Source organism: Calypte anna, chromosome 2, assembly GCF_003957555.1.
Source record: "Calypte anna isolate BGI_N300 chromosome 2, bCalAnn1_v1.p, whole genome shotgun sequence".
NCBI classification, from domain to species: Eukaryota; Metazoa; Chordata; class Aves; order Apodiformes; family Trochilidae; genus Calypte; species Calypte anna.
The window spans coordinates 76,436,934-76,459,564 of NC_044245.1; the positions used below are offsets into that span (position 1 = coordinate 76,436,934).

The following is a 22,631-nucleotide window of genomic DNA, read 5'->3' on the forward strand; positions in this document are numbered from 1 at the left end:
CACACCTTCCTGCTAACTTTGTTTTTCCACGCTGATGAGGACTGTTGGGCAGCTTGTCTTCAGAGAGCTGTTTGTTGCCTCATGGTTGTTGTGTACACCTTCACGCAAATATGTTCTGAAGAGTGGTCTAAAGTCTAAAAATAACTTGCATTTTGTCTCATATTCAATGAGTTTAAAGGTGCATTCTGCTGCTGTTAGAGTATTGCTTTAAATTGCCCCACTCTAGTAGTTCAGAGTTTGGAGATCTGGCCAGACAGAGGGCTTCTCACCTGGCAGCTGAAATTGTGAAAACACTTTTCATTCTCCTCTTCTTTCAGTGGTGAAAGTGGTGCTGGTAAGACAGAAAGCACTAAGCTGATACTCAAGTTCTTGTCTGCAATGAGCCAACATTCGCTGGAGTTGTCCTGCAGAGAGAAGACCTCCTGTGTGGAGCAAGCTATTCTTGAGAGCAGGTACTAGATCTCTTAATACATAGGTATTTTTTTCCAGAACACAGAAGCCTTGTCATCGGCATAAAAGAGATTGCAATGTAATGACAGTTGGAAGTGCATTTACTGGACAAAAAAAGAAAAAAAAGATTGGTGGAAAGGGGAAAATTTTCCACTAAACAAACATACCAACTCTAGAGAGTTTTGAGCACAGTGGGCAATCTTAATGAAAGAAAAAGTTACATAGATTTGAAATGGATGATGCTTTCATGGTAGCTTTCATTTTTGTTCAGAGCTGAATTCATATAATTGGAGTGAGGAAAAGGAGTGATGGGAGGGAGATAGCATTGGTTTGGTTTGTATAGCCTGAGGATAAGGTAAAACAAGATACAGCATGGTGAGGATAAAGTGTGCAAGTGGTAAAAGCATGCTGAGGAAAGGGAGGTTAAAGAGAACTGATAAAGCAGATGAGCAAATGCATCAGATAAATTGGACGCACTACGTAAGCAAAAAAGCATCTCGCTCTTCAAATGAAATAAAAAACCAAAGACAATTTGAGATGCTATTACTTTTGTTTATCATGCTTCATCTCTGTTTTACCTGCTGTATCTTGTTCTAATTATTTTTTTAAATTGCCTTAGGACAAGGACTATTTTCCCTACATCAGTCTGGCAATTTGCATGTGCTGAAATTTCTTATTTCTATAATTTGAATACTGCAGTGAGAATTGTGTGCATCTTTTGAGCAGTTATGGATTAAGCTGCAGAGTAATTTAGTAGTGCTTCTTGAATACTTACACCTTTTGATGGAAAATTATGATGCCCACTGTTAATAAACTGAGGATAATACTAAGGAGGTAGGCTGAGGCTGAGGAGGGTGTCTGTCAGAAGTGAATTTTTTGGAGTGCTGTTCCTTTCACCAGTCCCATGTGAAGCTGTTGTCATGCTGGTCACACGTTAACACTCTTGTCTTTCTTCTCCATTTTCACAGCCCCATTATGGAAGCTTTTGGCAATGCAAAGACTGTTTACAACAACAACTCAAGTCGCTTTGGGAAGTTTATTCAGCTGAACATCTGTCAGAAAGGAAACATTCAGGGAGGAAGAATTATAGATTGTATCCTCTTTTGGTGATTTTTTTTTCCCCCTCGTGTTTGTAGGCAGCCTCCACGTCCCTTCTCCATGGAAGGCTGAGAGAAAAGTTGCTCACCCTGCTTGTCCTATCAGTGTGGCTTATATATGTGTTCCTACTTAGTGAGCTAAATAGCTTCAGTTTTCAACTGGTTTTAGCATTTATTACATACCCAGATAAGCTTCTTAGTTTTCTAGAAAAATACTTGAAAGGGCAGAAGAGCTGGATTTCTGCAGTGTGAGCATGAGTGGGTCAAATCCTTGGATTTGTCCAGCATTTGGCAAAATTGGACTATAATCCATCTCCACCAGAGCACCAGAAGTGTGGGGATGAGGAGTATATGGAGGGGATCCTAGGATACTTTGGATATAAAATTCTGCCAAGTGTTTGGGATATAATCTGCTTTTGCAGTGGGACAAATTTCATCCTTAAAGCTGTTTCCAAGCATTAGGGAGAAGGAAAGGTGAAGGAAAGCAGATGTAATTAAAAATCTAGAACATGACAAGTCTGGTTTCAATAAGATGGAGAACGAGGTGTGGGAACACAATGGTATTAAAACTGCTGCAGGATTATCTTTGCTACTTTATTCATCTTGTTATGGCAGAAAGCATTTCGTAAGAAAAGACCACAATGCTCTTCCTGTTGTCTCAGATGAAAGAAACTTATAAATAGCTTGTGCTTTAATTGCTTTTTACTTTATTCCTTGACTGAAGTTTTTCTTCCTGGCTATAGATTTATTGGAAAAAGTAAGTTAATGTTTAATTTTACTCAATTACTTTTGTTTAATTTCATATTTTCTCTGAAACTGTGAATTAAAAAAAATTCTCATTAAAACTGATTGCTTGAATTGAAACTGCTTTTTTGCTTTGACAGAATCGTGTAGTAAGGCAAAACCCCGGGGAAAGAAATTATCATATATTCTATGCTCTGCTGGCAGGGGTAGAAGAGAGAGAGAAAGGTGAGTGGCTGTGTGCAAGTCACATAATTGTAGTGGCTCTCTGCTAGCAGTCAGCCAGTGTCACAGCAGTGTGGAATTTTACTGCAGAAACCTGTTAACTCAAGCAGAGAAATAGGTTTTTTATTCAGCGAGTGTGAATTTGAGCTCAACTTGATAAAGCAACCTGCTTAGCTGAAGAATGTCACTGAACTACTGGTAATTTTTCTTTCAGCTTCTAGTGTGGCCCTGGGAAAATTAGCTGGGGACAAAAATGCTTCATTCTGTTAAAAAAAAAACAAGTATTTTTGCTGGTATTAATTCCACTGCGACAAAGAGAAATAATTCTGGTTCCTGCAATGCTCACTTGTAATAAATAAATCCACTGAACAAAATAAGTGACATTTGTGTATGTCAAAATTGCCTAAAGCTGTCTTGGCATCTCCTTTGGGCCTGCTGTCTTTGCATGCTAAAAAGTAGGATTAACCCTGTTGAGCAGCTAAAAAAAGCAAACAACAGCAAAATAAAACCCCGCATCTGATTTTAATATAAAACTTTGTTTTGTGCATCAGCATCATTTCTGAGCAAATTGATTGTGAAGTATTTCTCTCTGACATAATAATTTGTGGGGTGCTTTTGTTTGGAGACTGACTTTTTTCACTCATCCTCTTTTTTTCTCCTCATTAGATGCATTTTACTTATCTGTACCAGAGAACTACCACTACCTGAATCAGTCTGGATGTATAGCGGATAAGACAATCAGTGACAAAGATTCTTTCAAAGAAGTCATTGTGAGTTGTTTCCCTAGTTCTTGATGCTTTAAAAATGCTGGAGGTGCAGGTGCCTGGGGCCCAGTGACAGAGCAAGGGACAGGACCTTCTTGTGCTCACCAGCATGTGCTTCTCTCTCATCAAGACATTAATCTTACAGGGACATTTATTTTCTCATAATACTTCCCTGTCATTTCGAGCATGTCTTTACCTTCCCTCCAATATTTGACTTTTACTCTATCATTTTAAAGTGTGCTATGATTTAGCAAAATTATTACATTTTGTAATGAAAAGCATATCAGTTGGGAAAATAACAAGGCATCTACATGCCTTTACCCTTCCCTACATTGTTTTATATTACAGATATGTCTGCTTCCACTCTATTTTGATGCTAAAGCTTTGTCCAGATCGTGTAGCATCTATAGGGTTGAATGGAGAATGAAGTACTGGGCTTTTGTGGCTCTTTAAGTTGCAGCTGGAAAATCCAGTTGTATGGAGTAACTTACACAATAGAGTTGAAGAAAATATAAACACCAAGTTAGGATCGGGTCCTGATGAAGTCTTTCTCTGAATGTCTCTGTCTCATACCCACACCAATTAGCTACAGCAATTAGTCCATACTGACTGTTAGGTTAGTTGCTAATTGCTTACTGTGTCACCAGGGTGATAGGTGCTGGATTTTAAAAAATAAGTAAAAATAATGGGTTTTATGCCCTTCATGAAACTATTTTTGTTCAGCTATGTTAATCTCTTTGCCAAACTGACAAATGAATGTGTAGCAGATGCAGCAATTATTTTTAGTGTAAAGCATCATTATGGTGAGGGTGGAAGGGGAGGGTTGGAAAAGTTCATGACTTATCTATATTATAGTCACATGCCTTAAGCTGAGTAGCATGACATTTAATTTATGCTAACCATCCCAGGGTAGGCAGAGCATGAAATCAGCTGGGCAGGTGACGCTTGGGTGCTGAATGCCATGCAGGCAGGCTTGGAGCAGGGTCTGAGGCTGCCAGGCTGCCTTCCCAGAGCAGGATGCAGACAGAAACCACACAGTTTACCCTTTCTTGTCTTTTCCTATTATAATCACCCCATTTTTATTGTTGTTTGAGTCCCAGAAATACTACTTTGATAAAACTTTTTTGTAAGAGACAGAGAAGAATGGCACGGTGAGAGTGGAGATGAACTCCTAGTGCTTCTGCCTTTCTTAGAGCTCTGTTGTTGGTCTTCTGTACAAAATAAGCCTTCAACCTTTATCTATTCTCTGCTTTTGACTGAGGAATTAATCTAAGGCTTTTCTGTTTGTAACTGATGATTTATGAATGGTAAATTGTGTCAAGTGTCATCTGCTAGACACCGGCAGTGACCATAATGTGATGAGCCTAACTGTGAGGATAAAATGGTGATCTGGCCGCAGACTGGCTCAGGTTAGACCCAAATTTGGGAAATGCTGTTAATTTTGAGAGGCATACAATTACCCCTTTCATGTCAGAGAAAATCTCATGTTCCTCATCTTGGTTTAATATTACTTTAGATAAACATGTGCCTGTTACCCTCGTTTACATAGTTGAGGCTTGTTCATTGCCTTAGTGGTTATTCTGCAATTCAACACATTTTATATAGATGTCTCTTCCTTGCTCTGTTTTACTCTAAGATGTCAGCCCACAATGGTAGGATATGTGTTTGGGCTTCATGGCTTGCCCAGAATATGCTGCAGAAAAGCTCCTCTGAATTCTTCTTTGCTGAGAAAACAGATGAGCGAATCTTAAATGTTGCTGCGTGTCCTCCCCCATGCCTTGGTACCTTCAGGGCTAATTGGCAAAATACAGTAAAGACACAGAGGAAATTACTAATGCAAATGAGCTAAATTACAGCTGATGTATGACTCAGTAGGGCAATCCAATATTTATACAATTTTAATGAAGAATTGGAAAGCAAATTACAACATCCTTACAGCATCAAAAAGATTTCTTAAAACTAGAGTGATACTTAGACATTCCAAGATGTCCTCCTCATGTCTTACAGTGTATTCAATTTGGGATGAAAGCAAAGGAATTGCCTCTTGCCAGCCCTCTTGTCAGTCACGACTTGCTTTTTTAAGGCCTGACAACACAGTTGGTGGGTTTCTCCTTGTCCCCATTTTTGAGGCAGTGTCCATGTTACTGATGAAACTCACATGTCATTCCAGACTGCAATGGAAGTGATGCAGTTCAGCAAGGAGGAGGTGCGAGAAGTTTTGAGGCTGTTGGCTGGCATTTTGCATCTAGGAAACGTTGAGTTCATCACTGCTGGTGGGGCACAGGTGTCTTTTAAAACAGGTGAGAAGGCTGCTCATCCAAATGTTTCTTGAGACTGTAAAACCTTTATCATTCTGACTACAGCATGGACAAACAGTGAGAGGGTCTTACTGCTTCTTAGCATCTGTAAATGTTGATTAAAATGCTACTTTTGGTTTTCTGACCAAAAAAAGCAAACTAGTATGCTTCTAGATGCTAGGTCTTAATTAGGGAAGACCTTGGGTACATTTTTATTCCATTAATAGTAGTGAAATTCCATTTTTAACTTATTCCTTCTTTGAAATCTTCTCAAGTTGGTAAAACTGAAGTGCTCGAGTACATTCATTAACTGAGGTCTCCACTGAAGGCTTCTTTTGTTCAACAGATCTTTTGGTACCTCAATTACAAATCTGAAAGTGTGTGGTGGTATATCTAAAGATTGAGCTGGCAAACATCTTAAACATTTATTCAAATATGGCAATAAAGAATAGTATTACGTATTGCCTCTTATAACCCATTGTAGCAAAATTGCAAATTAAAGTATGCATGTAGAAAAAAATTTCATTGATCTTCTTTATCCCTATCACCCCAAGGGAAGCTGAAACACATTCTTGTGGACAAAGAATGAATTACTGTTTCTGTCTGGAACGAGATGTTAGTGTAAGCAGTAGATTGTTTAAATCCTTGATGTGTAATATTAAGAGAAAAATAAGTATATGTGACTTACTTGTGATAAATATCTACTGCTAAATTCCTTCAATTGTGCATATTTGTGATACTGTGCCTTTTCCTGAGCAGCAAAAATATATTCTAGATTTTCTAGTTGTGTTTTATTTCTAATACCTATTGTTCTAGAAACATTCTAAATGGTGGTGGTAGGAGTAATAATAATACAACATTATAACCTTGTACATTAAAGGACATGTTTGTATTTGTCTCCTTCTTTTGCCAGCTTTGGGTAGATCTGCTGAACTCTTGGGGTTGGACTCCACACAGCTAACTGAAGCATTGACACAGAGGTCAATGATACTCAGGGGAGAAGAAATCCTAACACCTCTTAGTATTCAACAGGTAAAGGCATCTCAGTTTTGAGCTGGTTTAGGGTGTGTTAAATATGTGGCTTGGTGTCACCTCTGGGGAAATCATTGGTCACTCAGAATCAGAACCTTAGCTCATGCATCAGTGTTGCTATCAGATATATAACATAAGGATTTTTGGGAAGGGTATAATTGGCCTTATAGACCCCATTTTGTCATTCTGTCCAGGGCTTGTAGATTGGCTCTTGTTATTCTTATTAAGACTGATTACTCACATTTTTTTTTCGAATTCTAATCATGTAGTTTGATATTTTTAATTATGGACATTTGTGTCAGGTGGTCACTGTTGAAAACTTCTGACAGAAATTATTTAGTTTATAAAGAAGGGAATTAGAAATACAGATTATATGACATTAGGCTTACCTCTAGGAAGGGGTAAATTAAGGTGTTATTTCCTCCCCTTCTCTTCCTCCATGCCTTCAGTTTTTTATTTCCTAATTTTTCATTGCTTTATAGCCTTGAAATTTATTTTTAAAACCACATGGGTGTACAGCTGTTACAACACATGCTATTAAAGTGTAAATCATGATGCTCTGTAACTCTTAATACAATTGCTGGTAAGATACATACAAAACCAAACCTGCTTGCATTGTACATAACTTTATGCTGTGCAAAGGATATGTTTGCTAGCTAAGTCTTGTGAATTCTCAATTTGCAGAGGGACCTGATGTGTTCTATGTTCCTTCTTTAATGCAGGCAATAGACAGCAGAGATTCTATGGCTATGGCACTTTATTCTCAGTGTTTTGCTTGGGTCATTAAGAAAATAAACAGCAGAATCAGGAGCAAGGAAGACTTCAAGTCCATTGGAATTTTGGATATATTTGGATTTGAAAATTTTGAGGTAGGTTTCAAAAGTTTGTGCGAAAGGATTCTTGGATACCTTATGCTTCATTGTTCTACATATATTTGTCATATTCACTGAAACTCGGTTATTAAAACATGCTATGACTTAAACCCATTCCTTGTTTGCAAACTAAAATGTGGATGCTTTTTTGAAAATTTCTTGTCTCTCTAGGTAAACCGTTTTGAGCAGTTCAATATTAACTATGCAAATGAAAAGCTTCAGGAGTATTTCAACAAGCACATATTTTCCTTGGAGCAACTGGAATACAGCAGGTTAGAAGTTGGAAAAAAAATTGAAAATTTCAGTGTTCACTTGAAATCTCAGTTCCCAACTACCCTAGTTTCCTTTCAAAGTCTCCATCTGGAGCTGCCTAGTTTTCTAAAACCAAGATGATTTTTTTATAATTTTCAAGATAAATACATCAGCTTCTGCTGTTTCTCTATTTAAAATAATTTAATCTTAGTTGTCAATAAAAAGGTCCTACTTATTTTCCTTAGGGAAGGATTAATTTGGGAGGATATTGACTGGACAGACAATGGAGAGTGCTTGGACCTTATTGAAAAGGTAAGAAGAACTTTATGCAAGTACCTACTTCTAGTTTTTGTTCTGAGGTAATATGTCTTTTAAAAATATTTCCAGCACAAAGAACAAGTGAAGAGAATGGTGGATCTTCCTTTTTTAAAAATAGTGAACTTCCAATCGGATCATTTAGATCATTTTCATACATGGATCTATTGTACAGTATATAGTAAGCTCAATATATGTATCTTTCCTCGTAGTAACTTTTAACAGTGCATGATTATGTACAAAATCAATATTTGGAGAGGATTTAAAAGTATTGAAAGAGGGGGTAGAAAGAATGATGGTGTCTTACCCCCATGATGGTTTTCCTTAGGGTACAGGCCATCTTCATTTGTTCCCTGCCAATTTTGGCTTCATCCATAATTTTGTTAGTGTTCTGATTTGTACAAAAGGAACATTTAAGAGCATGGAGTTACTGCAAAGTTATTGGTACAAACATCAGCTGTGAGGGGCAGGTGAGGTCCAACTTCACTGCACAGAAATTATAACTGACAAAGCCAAAGTTTTTTGTTGTTTCATCCATGTTCACTTCTGCCCGCAGTACAAGTGGGCTGTGTTTATGTCCACAGTGGGGTGGAAAGAGTCATGGATGCATGACTTTAGATGACTCTGATGGTGGCTGCCGGAATATCCTACTGCCAGGAAGGGACTGCAGTCAGGGTGGGGTGGTTTATCAGGAGCTGCTCTGGGTTGATGGGAAGTGGCTTATTAAAATGTGCACCTGGAGAACCATGTTTTTCTCAGGGCTCAGCAACCTGCAGCTCGCTGGACATGTGAATTAACTGCAGGCTACCTTGCTTTGTTTAGTACCTTTTCTGGTATCTGGAGTAGGGAACATGAAGGGAAATTACACAGAGGTGTATGCAAAGCAAAGGGAAATTATACTTCACACAGTGCATACTTAAATGTAGTTAAAGTGAATCTTTTGCTGTGCCCCTGGGCACCGTGGGTGCTAAAATTTTCAGTAGATTCAATAATTAAGTGGACAATTTTATGGAAGAAAAATTTTTGAAAAGCCATTTAAGCAAACTCTTAAGATTTAAGCAAACACTTGAGATCTTAGAGGCTGGGAATACATTCTGGGACAATGTCATTGTATGAGTCTAAAAGCTGCCCATATCAGGAGAACTGTTTCTTCTTCCAGTAGCTTCTTCTTCTTGATTTGGCCAATGCAGCATGTGCTGTATGCTTCAAAAAGAGTGCTGCCAGAAAAATAGGATTGCAGTCATCCACGAGAGTGGCATTTTAGTCATGTACAGGCTCTTTTGAGCCTCTCTGCACACAACAATTTCCAAAGATTTTACCAAGCTGGGCACAATGTCTGTGTTTATCTGTGCACTAATTCATCTTCTGTCTCTTCTTACTGTTCTAGAAACTGGGGCTGCTGGCACTTATCAATGAAGAGAGCCATTTTCCTCAAGCTACTGACTCTACCTTGCTGGAGAAGTTGAATACCCAGCATGCTGTATGTGATGTTTTGCTCATGATTTCTGTGCAAATTATGGAGGGTCTCTGCTTCTCTGGAAAAATCACAGTTCATTTATATGGGTGCATAGTTGTAGAGGCTGAGTTTGTTACCTGGAAGAATATATCCTCATTACTGTTCAGTTATAGGTTCTGTCGTGGTGAATAAGCCGAATTCTGTTCTTAGAGCTCTGACAACCTGCAGTAACACAGATCACTTAGGTCTTCAGTTTCCCTTGATCTAATGAAGTATTCACTTTTATGTCATTTATTGAAAGGTTACTGTTTCCTCTGTTGAGATTAGTGTTACCTTTATTTGTGATTCTAGAATTATTTTTGAGAGTTTCTGGGTTACAAGCATGTCCACCAGTCTTCCTAACTGTCAGGTTAAGACACAGTCTTTTCTTTCAAAGTGCCTATAATAAGTGGTTCTTCCAGATGGGTTGAGGTTTAGTATAGTGCCTTTTCAGATACTATAAATCTGTTATTACTGCATTTGAAGCAGCCCAGACTAACAAATCCTATTATCATTATAAGTTGGTTGTTTGCTTTTGGAACACTAATCTTCCAGGGAGTTCACTGCAAGACAGTGGTTTGCTTTGGTCTCTGTTGAGAGGGTAATGCAACCCTTTATGTCATTCCACTCCTTGACCCCCCTCCCCAAATATTTTTCTCTTTTCTTTCCCCTCCAATTAGAACAATCCCTTTTATGTAAAACCAAGAGTTGCAGTTCACAACTTTGGAGTGAAGCACTACGCTGGGGAGGTAATTTTCTCTACTTATTTGCTGAAATTATTCCAAACTGAATGTTCATTAGCTTAATTTTACCCTGAGGCTGCTCAAAATTAACTAAAGCACCCTGTTCCCTCAGCACTTTTTACAGTGCCGCTCTTGTGAGAGGTGCTTGTTAGTTGACTTGTTGTTTGAACCAGTTCTGTTTCCTGGTAGGTCCAGTATGATGTCAGGGGTATCTTGGAGAAGAACAGAGACACTTTCAGAGATGATCTCCTGAACTTGTTACGTGAAAGCAGGTAAGTCTCTGTGATTTTTCTGTAGGATACGATGTTAAGGAGTGTTGTATTACTTTATTCTACCAAGGTCTGAATGTGTTCCATAGCATCAGACATTGAAATGAGCTCAGAAGAAATATCAGAGGTGCTTGTAAGCAGATCTGACTGTAACTGGTTCTCGCAAAGCCAGGTTTACCCACATTGTACAGTATCTCATCCCTGTTCAGATCAGGAGGTTGCTAGAGTGCTCACTTTCTACTCAGTGATGATTAAGGATGCTGAAAGCTTGTGACAGTTTTTAACTGTTTTGGGGTGCTTCATAGGCAGTGTGCTTGTGGGGTTTTTTGCTTCTATTTCTGTCATGTCCTGATTTGGTTAAAAGCTTAGTGTGAAGGACCTATTACTATATAGTAATTACTTCAGAGGGAGAATTTCTGTCAAAATTTCTGTTACTGAAAGCCTGAGCTTGCATGTCCTCACTACCTGTGGTTCTCCTGTCATTCTGCTATAAGATCTTAGGATCCCTTACAGTGGTACCCTGTGAGCTGGAGCAGTACCACCTCCCTCTTTGTAGGTGTATGGTTGACACTCCAGGACACACAGAGGGGTGACAGAAGAGGAGGAAGCAGAGCCCCAGGTGTTGCTGTCTCAGCTGCTGCCCTCACCCATTCTGTCCAGTCCTCCAGCCCTGCTGCCTTGCTGTGGGAGTTGCTTGTTCATAAATCCTTTAAATCCTTCTGCTCAGGGGAAACCGTCCTAAGCGTTTCCCTCTCAGTATTGTTTGTTCTGGTTTCACAACATATTTGAGATAACATCTGTTCACTGAAGTATGTAGGTGAAAGTAATAAATGAGGTGAAGCTGCCGGGTCTGGTTTTGCTTTTGCACCAACATCTTTCTGGGTTCTGTTTAAAAGGTCTGTGTTTCTGTAAGTGGTGTGAAGAGGACACAGAGCTGATAGGGTGGACAACAGCAAACACAGCTGATATCTGGAAGTGAGGCTCATGTGGGGGGGTTATTTTGTGCTATGTTCCCAAACAAGCTGGAAGTCTTGTTTTTCATTCTTTGTTCAGGTACTGTTCCCATTACAGTCTGCTGGAATCTTGGTTGAGTCGGTGGAGTGAAATGCAGTCAGGACTCTAGGACTTCACACTTTGTTGCTCTAATGATGTACTGGGAGTGAGAGGAAAGAACCTTCTTGATTCGTTTTGCCTTGGTTTTGGGGATTTGTTTGTTTGTTGGTTGTTTCCTTGGATTTTTTTTTTTTTTCCTTCCCTGCATAACTTCTGCAGAGGCAAAATCTAATTCTGATCAAAGATCATAGAGAAAATCAATAAGCACTTTTTGGATGAAGAAACTGCTTTCTGTGAGACAGTGCTTTCTTTGCATTCTATACTGGAAATCTCATAACCTGTTAAGATTTACTTTAGTGATATTTTTCTTTCCTGTTTCAGCCTTGATTTCATCTATGATCTATTTGAACACGTTTCAAGTCGCAACAATCAAGACACTCTTAAATGTGGAAGCAAGCACCGAAAACCCACTGTCAGTCTCCAGTTCAAGGTTAGTTAATGTGTCTTCTCTGCTCTGTAGATAATCAGTGATAGATAAACCCTGTTCAGTATAAGGAATGGTTGCAGATTAAAATAGGCAAAGCTTCACCATCAAAACATTGCTCTCTTCTGTGAAACCACACTTACAAATCAACCTATTTGCCATTCTAGCTACCTTCAAGCAAACACTAACCTTCATGTCCCACCATCCACACAGGACTCCTATTTCTTTCCACTTGCTTATTTGTCCGTTTTTTAAAAATCATCCATGAAGCTGATCTTTCACTCTGTTTTCCCATTATAGTCTAAAACCAGCCAGAAAATCATACAAAGCCTTACAGCAGTGGCTTTATGCTAAGGAGAATAGGTGCTGAATACATACCTCATTAAGGTGTTGCCTTGCTTTTTAACTTAAAGTTTGGAAGGCATTTTTATTAAACACCTTTTAATGAGGCTTTGTAGCCCTCCCATCAAAAATGGCAACAAACTGAAATCTAGCATAAAGACTATCAGAAAATTATTTAAAGGAGAAAGATTGGCACAAAACTTTTTCTAAATTACATGAGTACAAGTCTGGATTAGTTGTCTTTTATTTTGTTTGAATTAATATACATTTACCCTGTTCATTCACTTTTTTTTTTTTAAAAAAAAGGAAGCAGACTCTAACTCCCTTGAGGGCAGATTTTATCCTAATAAACTACTGCTGAATGTTGGACAGAACAGCAAGGAGTGTACGCCGGGGCATATACAGTGTCTTTTATTAAAAAACACTACTGTTAGATTCCCTGGAAAGCTTGTTTTGTGCTACCATTGCTTGTCACAGACTTCTAGTGAAGTGGTATCATTTGCTAGCTCTCTGGGATAGCAAAAGGTACAGTTTCCACTTCGTTGTATGTACCTGTGCAATGTAGACCTGTAGGATGTTACTGTATAAAAATTGACCATATTTTTGTGCACACTTTGTGAGGTAGAATGTAAAGTAGAGTTCCATCTCTTCTCCGTCAGGACCCCTGGATGTCATAAAACTTTATAAAACATGAAATTAAAATGTTGTTGCCTCTTATCTAAAGCTACAGTGACTGACCATTAGCCAGCTGGGCTGCTTTATAAGAGGTTGAGCTTCACATCATGCTATCCTCAAAGTATTATGTTAGATGTTTCTTTTCCGTGTTTTAAAGCCTTCCAGGGGTTAGCCCATCTCATTGCAACTGAAGATAACTTTGCCTGTACAATTTTATTCTCATGATAGGTTGGTTAACTCTTCTTTCTATTTGACAGCTTGCCTAATGCAGACCTGGGGGTGCACAGAGAATAGCTGAGGTTAGATATCATCTGTTTCAGCCTATTGCTCAAAGCAGGATAAACTTCAGATTAGCTTGTCACCTGACAGCAACCTAGAGGCATGCAACCCTGTGCAGGATCTGGCTGTCTGTGCCACAGATGAATGTGAAAACAGGTTAAATAGATTATGTTCAGACAGGCAAATTTTTCCAATCTCTGTAGAAAGTAGCCTGTGTTGAGAGCATTGCCTTAGCTGTCCATAGATGTTGCAATGTTCACACAGGTTTCATACAGATGAAGCCTTTACTTTTTGAAGCTGTAAATACTTGTCTTTACACAAAAGTATTTGTCTTTGTATCTTCTGGCTGTTTAATGTTTGCTGCCCCTGACTCCTGGTCCCTAGACTGGCAAAGGCAAACAAAGCAACAACCACCGTTTATGTTCACAGTCACTTCACCATTTGCTCCTTTTGCTTTGTACCAGCTCTGTGCACAACCACAGCTCTGCCTGTTGCCTTTCTCACTTCATGCTTTGTCATCAAGAAGGCCTTTGGTTTGCAGATTAGAGAAAAAAATTGTTGTAACAGACTGCCATTGGCAGTTTCATTCCAAAATATATAGTAGGGCATGCTGTGTTTCTTCTTCAAAAAGTGAATTTGACTGCCTGATCTGTATTGTCTCTCATGTCTGGCATGCAGTGCCACCCTTGAGGAGTGACATACTCTCAATGCCAGCTTTCTGGGCTCTTCAGAGCCCTGGCTCCTTTCCTATAACAGTCCTTTCTATCTCTGCAAAGTAAATGCAAGGCTTCAGTTTAAAATGGTTTATCATACTTAATGATTCAGAATGAGGCAAGTTGGAATAAGATATGGAATGACTGCTCAGGCTGGAAAGGGGCGGATGTGTAATTAAAACAGTAATCATAAAAGGACTGAGGGATTTTTGTGATTTTTATCTCCAGGCTGAGGTTCAGATAACTGCGTCTACTGTTATTGGGTCACTCAGAGTTCTGAAACTAGGGGGAAAAACATGTTTTCCTCTTTTCTTTTTTTTTTTTTTTTTAGCTGAACTTTATAATTTCTCTTTTTTTTGTTAAATGCAATCAGTTATCATATGAAGTAACTGAATCTTTCTGCTTAATGCTGTTAGCATTGTCTTTCAATAAGATATAGTTTCTTTTCCACTTTATGCTTTACACAATTTTTGTTATTTTCAGGAGGGGGGCATTTTAAAACATAATATTGATAAAACAGTTTCTACTATATTCTAAGTAACTATTTTTTTTTTAGGAATTTTTAAAGTTTTTGCTACCCTTTGGTTGTCTTACATTTATTATGAGAGTGTCCTTTTAGCAAGAAAGGTTGAGGCTGCATAGGAGAGAGAACTCCCTATGCACCAAATGCAGCTGATGGCAGGGAAAATGGAAAATGAGTGGGTGTGAGGTGTTTGGAGTGAAATGAGGAAATCTCAGTGGGTATCCCAGTTTTACCTCAGACCCTTTATCCTTTTTTTTGACTTGCTCATTTTAACAACTTGGGAATATGTCCTAAGTTTTGGAATGTGTCCTAAGTCTTAAGCAGTCACTCAAAAAATCCCCGAAACAGCAACTTGCCAATTTGGTGTTTCCTCATGAACAAGTTTGTTATCACTGTGAAACAATGGTGACAGTTTTGATCAGAAGGGCCAGTGGAAGAAACAAACATGCCTGTATTGGTTCTGTATACTGAAAAGCAAGAGCTGACATGGTACAGCAATTTCTGGGGTACACCACTAGGTGTTGTAGTTAGATGCTGTCTGCAGTGCTAAGCTGCAAGAGCCTTTGCTGGGGAATGTTGTTTGTACAAAAAGTCATCTTGTGAAGAGCTGTCTTCTTTCTACCTATGTTTTAGGAATCACTTCATTCTTTAATGGCGACACTGAGTTCTTCAAATCCTTTCTTTGTCCGGTGCATCAAACCCAACGTGCAGAAGGTAAGATTTAATGTTGCACCCATCTCTTCTATACGTCTCAGGTTTACTCTAAAGATGGTTATAAAGAAAGGCAGAAGATTGTTCTGAATGTTTGACAGTTCTGTGAGAGCCTTTTTAAGAAGAAAAAGTAAAAGCTGTGAAGTTTGTTTTAAATCACTAGCAGCAGTGAATGGTGGTGCAAATAACAAAACTGGTGTGAATGACCAAATCTGTCTGGTCTTTCATTTTATGTACAGTTCTAGGTACGTTCATGCTGGCTGCTTTGTTCTGTTGTTGAACTATGGTTTAAAAATAGAGTTGGAAACTAAGGCTTACTGTATCAGCTTGTCTTTTGAGTCACAGATAATGAAAGGCAACTTCAAGACTTATTTAGATATGTTGAGAGTGCTCTCTAGAAATGAAGTGGTCATAGTATAGTAATCACTGAAGTTAAATATTGTCAGCCTCATCCTAATATGATAGGGTTTGACTTGAGAAACTGTTATTTAGGTATTGCTTGCTTATGTGAAAAATGCAGCAGACAGAGGTGCTAACAAATCTGGTTTATGGTTTTACATGGCAACTTAGAAACAGGTAACTTCTATAAATCCAGTTTTACATATTAGATTTTTCTGGAACGTATGGTTAATCAGAATACTAACACATCAAACCTGGCCTATTTCGTCAAAGTTTTTTGTATTGTCTCAATTGTCCATCCTTAACTTTACATTATTTCAATTTCTAACTATTAACTCTGTTTTTGCAGTGTTAGTCATGGTGTCTCAAGTAGCATGCAGATTGTGGGCCCCTTAGCAAGGGAGAACAACCCGGAAATGAGTAAGATCTGATTTCTGTGTCCAAAGTGTTGGGTGCTCTTAGGTATGCAGCCAGCATGTAGCCAAACCCATATGGCAAGCAGTGCCATGGCCCAAAGCTGGGTCTGTGAACCTGCATCTGTGGCAAAGACCCTGGCCACTGAGGGAGGGCAGTTTTGGAAAGCTTGTTTTCTTTCCTTCTCCTGTTTCTGCGTGGAACTCTTTCAAAAACTCTTTCAAAACCCACCTGCTGCCACTGGAACATAAGAATTTCGATAACTCAGACATTTTCCTTATTTCGCATCCAAGTAAGGCTCATCTCCACAGTGCCAAAGTCTCAAGGATTTGCCATGGCTGACACAAGAACCAGCTGCTTGTTGCATATCCGTAGGAAGGAAAGCTGAGTTCCCACTCTATGTTCCTTGTTGCTCTACTGGTCTTTTCCCACTAGAATGAATGCTTCAGCCCTGACAAATTCAGCATATGCTACTGTATCTGCACATATATTTTACTATCATTAAAACAAAGTTCTCACAGCATTAGGAGCTGTGCGAGCAGAAGGAGCTTAAACTACAGGAGTAGTTGCAGGAAGTGCATAGAGGAACAGATTGCGAAATTCCTGCAGACAATCCCTTCCAGAGTATGTGTAGAATCTCACTTAAATCTTATACAAAAACATTTGCCCTTGTTTTCTGTTTGCTTAAATTTGAATGCAATTTTAACTTGATTGGCTTTACCAAATAAGAAATAATATTTGAAGACCAAGAGTAGAAAAAAGGGTCACTGAGTTTGCCTGTTTTAGCTGAATCAGTGGAAGATTTGATGGAAAATGAGAAGAAAAGCCATAAAGATTACTTGTCATTGACTTTAGTCACTCAGGAAAGTGTTCTCAAAATGAATTTGGATGAAATTTTGAGCAACCTTGTCTAGTTGAGAGGCATCCCTGCCCATGGCAGGGAGGTTGGAGTAAATGATCTTTAAGGTCCCTTCCAACCTAAGCCATTCTGTGTTTCACTGCTTTAAGTTTTTTTCTACTGTGCACTGCTCTTATGTTTGCCCCACCCTGTGTCTCACTGACACAGAGATTTTTAGTGCCAATCTTCTGATGTTGGTGTGTCTCCTTCTGCAGTGATGCAGGTACTGAAGCAGGCACATGAACAGCATTTGGCTCCCCTGTAGCTGAGCTGGATTCTGTGGATGCACATCACCTTAAGCATTTCATATTTATCCTGTTGTTCAACTTGTTGCTTCTTTTCAGTTAGACAAAGGAAAATCAGGTGAGTCAGTTTGCATAGCTCTGATCCAGCACAGCTCAGAGATATGTTATCTGTGCATGGGCTACCAGAGGTTACTACATACCTGACTCACTGTGCAGGGCTGGTTAGAAGCATAGCTGCTTGAAACAATCAGAAGAGCTGCTGAAACAGAGTAACTGGGATTTAAAGAAGGTAAAAATCTTCTCTGAGCATATCCACAGTTTTAATTCTGCAGTGATGGTGATATGGAATGATAAAACCTCACTCTTCAAATAGTACTTAATAGTGCTTGCTGAATAACAATGTGAAAGAGGTGATTTAATTATTTGTTGTTGTTTTTTGTTGTTGTTTTTAAATATGCAGCATTTAAGTAGAGCTGCAACAGAGAGACTTGGCAAGGAGAGAGCAGAAGTTGTGTTATTAGGAGCAAAACCTCTCAAGCTACTCATGACTCTGGGTTGGGTACAAGTAGGTGACACACCTACTGGAGAGCATCCTCTGTAGCTCTGGAGGGGAGGAAATGGTGGTGCTTGAGAGCAGTTTTGCTTGGGAATATGTTTGAATTCTGTAGGTGAATGAGGTTGAGCAGATGGAAGACAAATCCAAACCTTTGAGAAGCAGAACATGCAGCAGACACTGCTTCTCTGCTCTTCTACACCTTAAAGTGTATTTGTGTTGGGTAACAGATGTGATCATTTACCGTAATTATTTGATTTTTTTGAATTGACAGAAAGTTTAATTTTTAAAGATGTTACAGTGGCAAGCAAAACCAACTCAGCATATGCAGTACACCACTGAACATTTCCATATCAAAGTATAATCTGCTCTCATTAGAGAAATTTCCAAAAGGGAGGGCACAGAGGACATGACCTTTCGTCACAAGACATTTCAGTGAGCAGGCCTCAGACAGAAGAACAGAGGGCCCATTAATCTTTGGAAGACCCCTGAACAATTGCTGTATCTGTTTTCACAGTTTCCAATCTGCTCTGAACTGGCCATAATGTGGAAATTTTTCCACTTGGTATGCTTAATTGGTATTTCTGCTAATGAAGGGTCTTTCTCCTCAGCTCCTCTAATCTCCAATGCAGCTTTCAGAACTACATATCTTTTCATCCTTTTGAACTTTGATACATCTTTCTCTGTTTCTTGGTCTCATGTTTCTTTTGCTGCCCCTGTTCTGTTCAATAATGATTCCTTCCTGCAACTTTGTCTTTTCTGGTCTCCATCTATCCTTTCTATGCTCCCTAAATTAAAACGAAACAAACACAACCACCAAACAAAACAAAACAAAAAACCCAAACAAGCAAAAAAATCAAACAAAAAACCCCCCACACCAAAAAAAAAAAAAAACCAAAACAACCCAACAGAAACCCCAAACAAGAAAGTCTTTTTAAAACAAGCTACTACCACAGCCATTACATGAATGTTTCTTCTAGGTTGCAGCTATTAATACAGTTGCTAAGGCTTCCTGGTGCTTAGGAGATAGTTCAGAGTAAATTTAAGATCTGAACTTCCTAAGCAAAGTTCATAGAATCATGGAATCATAGAATTGGCTGGGTTGGAAGGGGCCTCAGAGATCATCAAGTCCAACCCTTGAACCACTACCGCTGCAAGTTTTTCAGAGGCAGAAATTTTCCTGTTGGCCAGGAGCCAGCCTTGGGTATGTAGTGCTGTCTCACTTTCCCTTCTTCATTTAGGATTTTTCTTCAGAAAATATATTAATTGCAAGTGGCATAGTATTAGCATAATCACTGTCAGTGGCTCCACCTCCAGCCATCTGTATGGCCTCATCTGTGCTGGATTCTTGAAATCTTGATTATTACAGCTTGCAATGATGGTCTTGCCACTGGCAAGATAGTAGTCCCCTTCTCTGAAGCTTCTGAGCTCTGATGAGGCAACTCTCTTTCTCAGCAGGTTTTTTATATTAATGTTTTTTAATCTTAAAATGTAATTAGGTGAGGTAAAGAAATGAGACAAAATTAAACCTGTATTGTAAACCTACTCCAGAATAGGGTTTAGAAGGAGCAACAGAAAAAGTGAAACTAGTAATAACTTTGCAATTCCAAAGGAAGACTTGTAGAAAAAGGTCTAATAAATCCTTTGAGGCTTACTGCTGCTTAGAAGTCCTATCATGCTGCATATTCATTCTGACAAAATTTACTATCAGGGCAACAAGATTGCTCACCAGGCTACTGGGGACAGACCCATTTAAAGGTATCAAGGTATGGCTATTGGCACCAGCGATGTAGTTTAATGGCCATGAGACACCCTGAAATAGCATGTCCCCAATAGAAAATAAGATGCAAACCTGTTTTGCTTGGCGTCTGAATTAAACTTGTTCTCTTACAATAGCTCTGAATCACTGCAAAGCTAAGCATAGCATGGTACCACCTAAACACCACCTAGAAGGGATGCAGTACAAAGAAACAATGAGAGCACAGCTTGGCCCCATCGGCAAGAATGATTGTGTGCAGGGTGTGGAACAGGTACAAGTTCAGTAAATGCAGTATGTGAACTGGTTGTCAGCCAGAAATTGCAATATTGCCCTATTGAGCCTTAACTATATGAATCACCAACTTTGCCTAGTAGAGAGATTATTTGCAAAAATATGGATAAGGACAGTGTGAGTCTTAACACTGCTTAACACTGCTGTATTGGGAACAGAATGGACAAAATCTCGAAAGATGCAGAGAGGGAGACTCTGAGCTTCAAGGATATTCTGCTATGCCTTCAACATAAGATTACTAAGCATCTGGATAAAACGTTAATTTTAAAAATCTTTTTATTAAAAAAAATAATTTAAAATTATCATTACTAAAGTGGCCCAGCTTCAGGCTTATATGCACATCCTACTGCAGTAGAACCCACACCTTTTACTTTATGCTTTGCTTTGTACTTGAATCTCGGTCAGTCAGATGATTCTGGGTCTCCTTTCTCAGGAGTAAATGCCTTTGTGGGTTTTTAAACATGCTGAGCCCAGCAGTTAAAAGTGTTAGGCTCTAAATGGAGATGTTTTTATGGTTTTCTCGTTTAGTTGCAGGACCCCGGGGTAGCCCTTCTGTAGTGATGTTGCACTATTCTCTGGTACTAGAACCTAGCAGATCACAGGGTAAATTTGACTGGCTATCTCTAAGTAAAAAGGAATAGAATGCCTGATCATCAGGTTAATAGCTACTCTGTCACACTTTGTAAGTAAAGGGAGTAGATTATATAGGCCGTATACAGCCATTGGGCGAGTGTGGTACTATCTGTAGAAAGTTAATGTCTAGTAGTATTAATTTACAGCTGTACAAGCAGCTCAATATTAGAGATTACTGCTATTTAAAAAAAAAATCTCTTTAATCTCAGTTGTTCTCAGTAAATACTTGTTTCAAGAAGGTTTTCTGGCTACCAATTACAGCTGTCATTACTTCTGGAGGGAGCCACAGGCTCTGAGTACAGATCAGGCTTGCTGGGGCAGCCTGGGTCAGGCTCAGGGAGCTGCTGTTCAGGCTTATCCTTTGGAAGAAGAGCAAAAACATGGCACACTGGCCTGATTTTACAGGCCAACAAGTGCACGGGGCCAAATACAAAATATTTATCTTTAGCTCTATAACCAGCTTATAAGGAAGGCTTTGTTGTTGATAATCAGGAAGGTGGAGTCAGAAGGTGTGGCATCGTGCCTGGCTGCTGCTGCCTAATTCATTTACCTGGATCTTGTCGCCTAGGGATTTACAGAATTACACAGCTTCAAATTAAGACTTGTGGAGTATGTCCCAGCTCCATCATTTACTGGCACATCACTTGAGTAATTAGGTCAGGCACTAGAGGACTCCTTAGGTAAAAGTGATAAGGAGAGAGTGGGTGTGAGGAAAGCAATCTCCCTACTCATGAAGTACTGGCAGTGATATTGCATGAGGATCTGAATTCCCTGACTGAAAGTACAAGATGATTCCTGCAAGGAGTTTTGTGCTTCACAGGCAGTGCCTGTCTTATATGTGGTTTCCTCATGATCATTCCCATCACCCCTGCAGTGCAGAATGCCAGTTATGCTGCCTGGGAGCCACAGAGTTGTCCCTTTGTCCCCATCGCAGGGCGTCACTTCTTGCTGGACCGAAGTAGGTCATTCCTCTCTCCAGGCAGACACCCAGACAGGCATGTCCTTCTTCTTCATCAAGGTTTGTTGTTTACTAAGCAGGGCTGACTTGGCATCCCTTTGCTGAAGTGTATTAGGATTTGTCTCTCAGTAACCGTGGTGTAAGGAGTTTAAAATTCAGGACTTTAAGGCTGGGAAAAGAGAGCTGAGAGGGTGCTGCCAGGGAGGGAGCAGGCGCTGTGCTGTAAAGATTGCATCAAACTCCAGGCGGTGCAGGAAAAGAGATTTTTGCATGTTTTGCAGCACGTAAGTGCATGGTTGCAAAGTTTCCTGGGAAGAGTGTTTGGTAGGAGCCTGTCCACAAGTGGTAGGAGTTGGTTTTGGATCTCAGGCAGTAACCGTGGTAGTGTGCTCTCGTCAGTGGGGTGAGGGGATGCATGGGGAGCAAATGTTGCTTCAGGAGGGACTTTGGAGAAGGTAGCCTGACCAGCAAAGTACCAGAACAAGGAAAACCAAAAAGCCTAGTAGCGTGGGGTGTTTTTAAAGTGTTACGCTTGCTGTGTAGTTCAGTGTAACATTTGGAAGGGAGAAGGATTTTGACTGGATTTTGATTTCATCAGCAGAGGATCTTAACTCCTTCAGCTGACTTCAGGCACTACGGTAATTCTGCATTTTGTGCCACCTAATGGATTTTTCTGTGTTTTATGAATTCTTTCGCATGTGATTGTGTGCCATGGACAGGCGTTTTTGGAACAGCAGTTACTGATCCCAAGTCTGAAGTATTTGCTTTGTATAAATATGGAGCAAAGAACTAGGATTTTCTTTCCCACTCCACCATCTATTTGAATTGCAAGCATTGTCATGCAAATGTATGCGCGGAAGAAGTGTGCACTTCATCAAGCTTTGGAAGATTTCTTTTTTAAGGGCAACAAAACAAAATCCCCCCACATCTCTAGATGGCAATTTACATTCAAATCCTGTTTGCTGTGTTCTCATGGTAACTACTGCAAAAGATATGCACAGTCCATGATAAATAGCCATCCTTAAAGCTCCCAGAGCATCACTGGAGTACAAAGTATTGTTCTCTAGCAAAATCCTTAATGTTTGTAATTCCTTTGCCAAAGTGTGTTTTAGGGCATTTTGTGGATTTTATCTCTTACGGTTTAGGAAT

The 22,631-nt window shown here is 39.4% G+C and overlaps 1 protein-coding gene across 1 annotated transcript in view; it reads left to right on the forward strand.

Annotated features, from left to right (window-relative positions):
• MYO10 (myosin X) overlaps positions 1-22,631 on the forward strand; it is a 154,327-nt gene that overhangs the window by 87,972 nt on the left and 43,724 nt on the right. Inside the window, exons 5-19 of the mRNA XM_030444837.1 lie at positions 318-452; positions 1,419-1,543; positions 2,291-2,304; positions 2,432-2,516; positions 3,180-3,283; positions 5,448-5,577; positions 6,488-6,606; positions 7,329-7,475; positions 7,650-7,750; positions 7,976-8,042; positions 9,433-9,525; positions 10,221-10,289; positions 10,473-10,555; positions 11,987-12,095; positions 15,255-15,335. Of these exons, the coding sequence (XP_030300697.1) occupies positions 318-452; positions 1,419-1,543; positions 2,291-2,304; positions 2,432-2,516; positions 3,180-3,283; positions 5,448-5,577; positions 6,488-6,606; positions 7,329-7,475; positions 7,650-7,750; positions 7,976-8,042; positions 9,433-9,525; positions 10,221-10,289; positions 10,473-10,555; positions 11,987-12,095; positions 15,255-15,335 (1,462 nt within the window). The remainder of the gene's footprint in view (positions 1-317; positions 453-1,418; positions 1,544-2,290; positions 2,305-2,431; positions 2,517-3,179; positions 3,284-5,447; positions 5,578-6,487; positions 6,607-7,328; positions 7,476-7,649; positions 7,751-7,975; positions 8,043-9,432; positions 9,526-10,220; positions 10,290-10,472; positions 10,556-11,986; positions 12,096-15,254; positions 15,336-22,631) is intronic.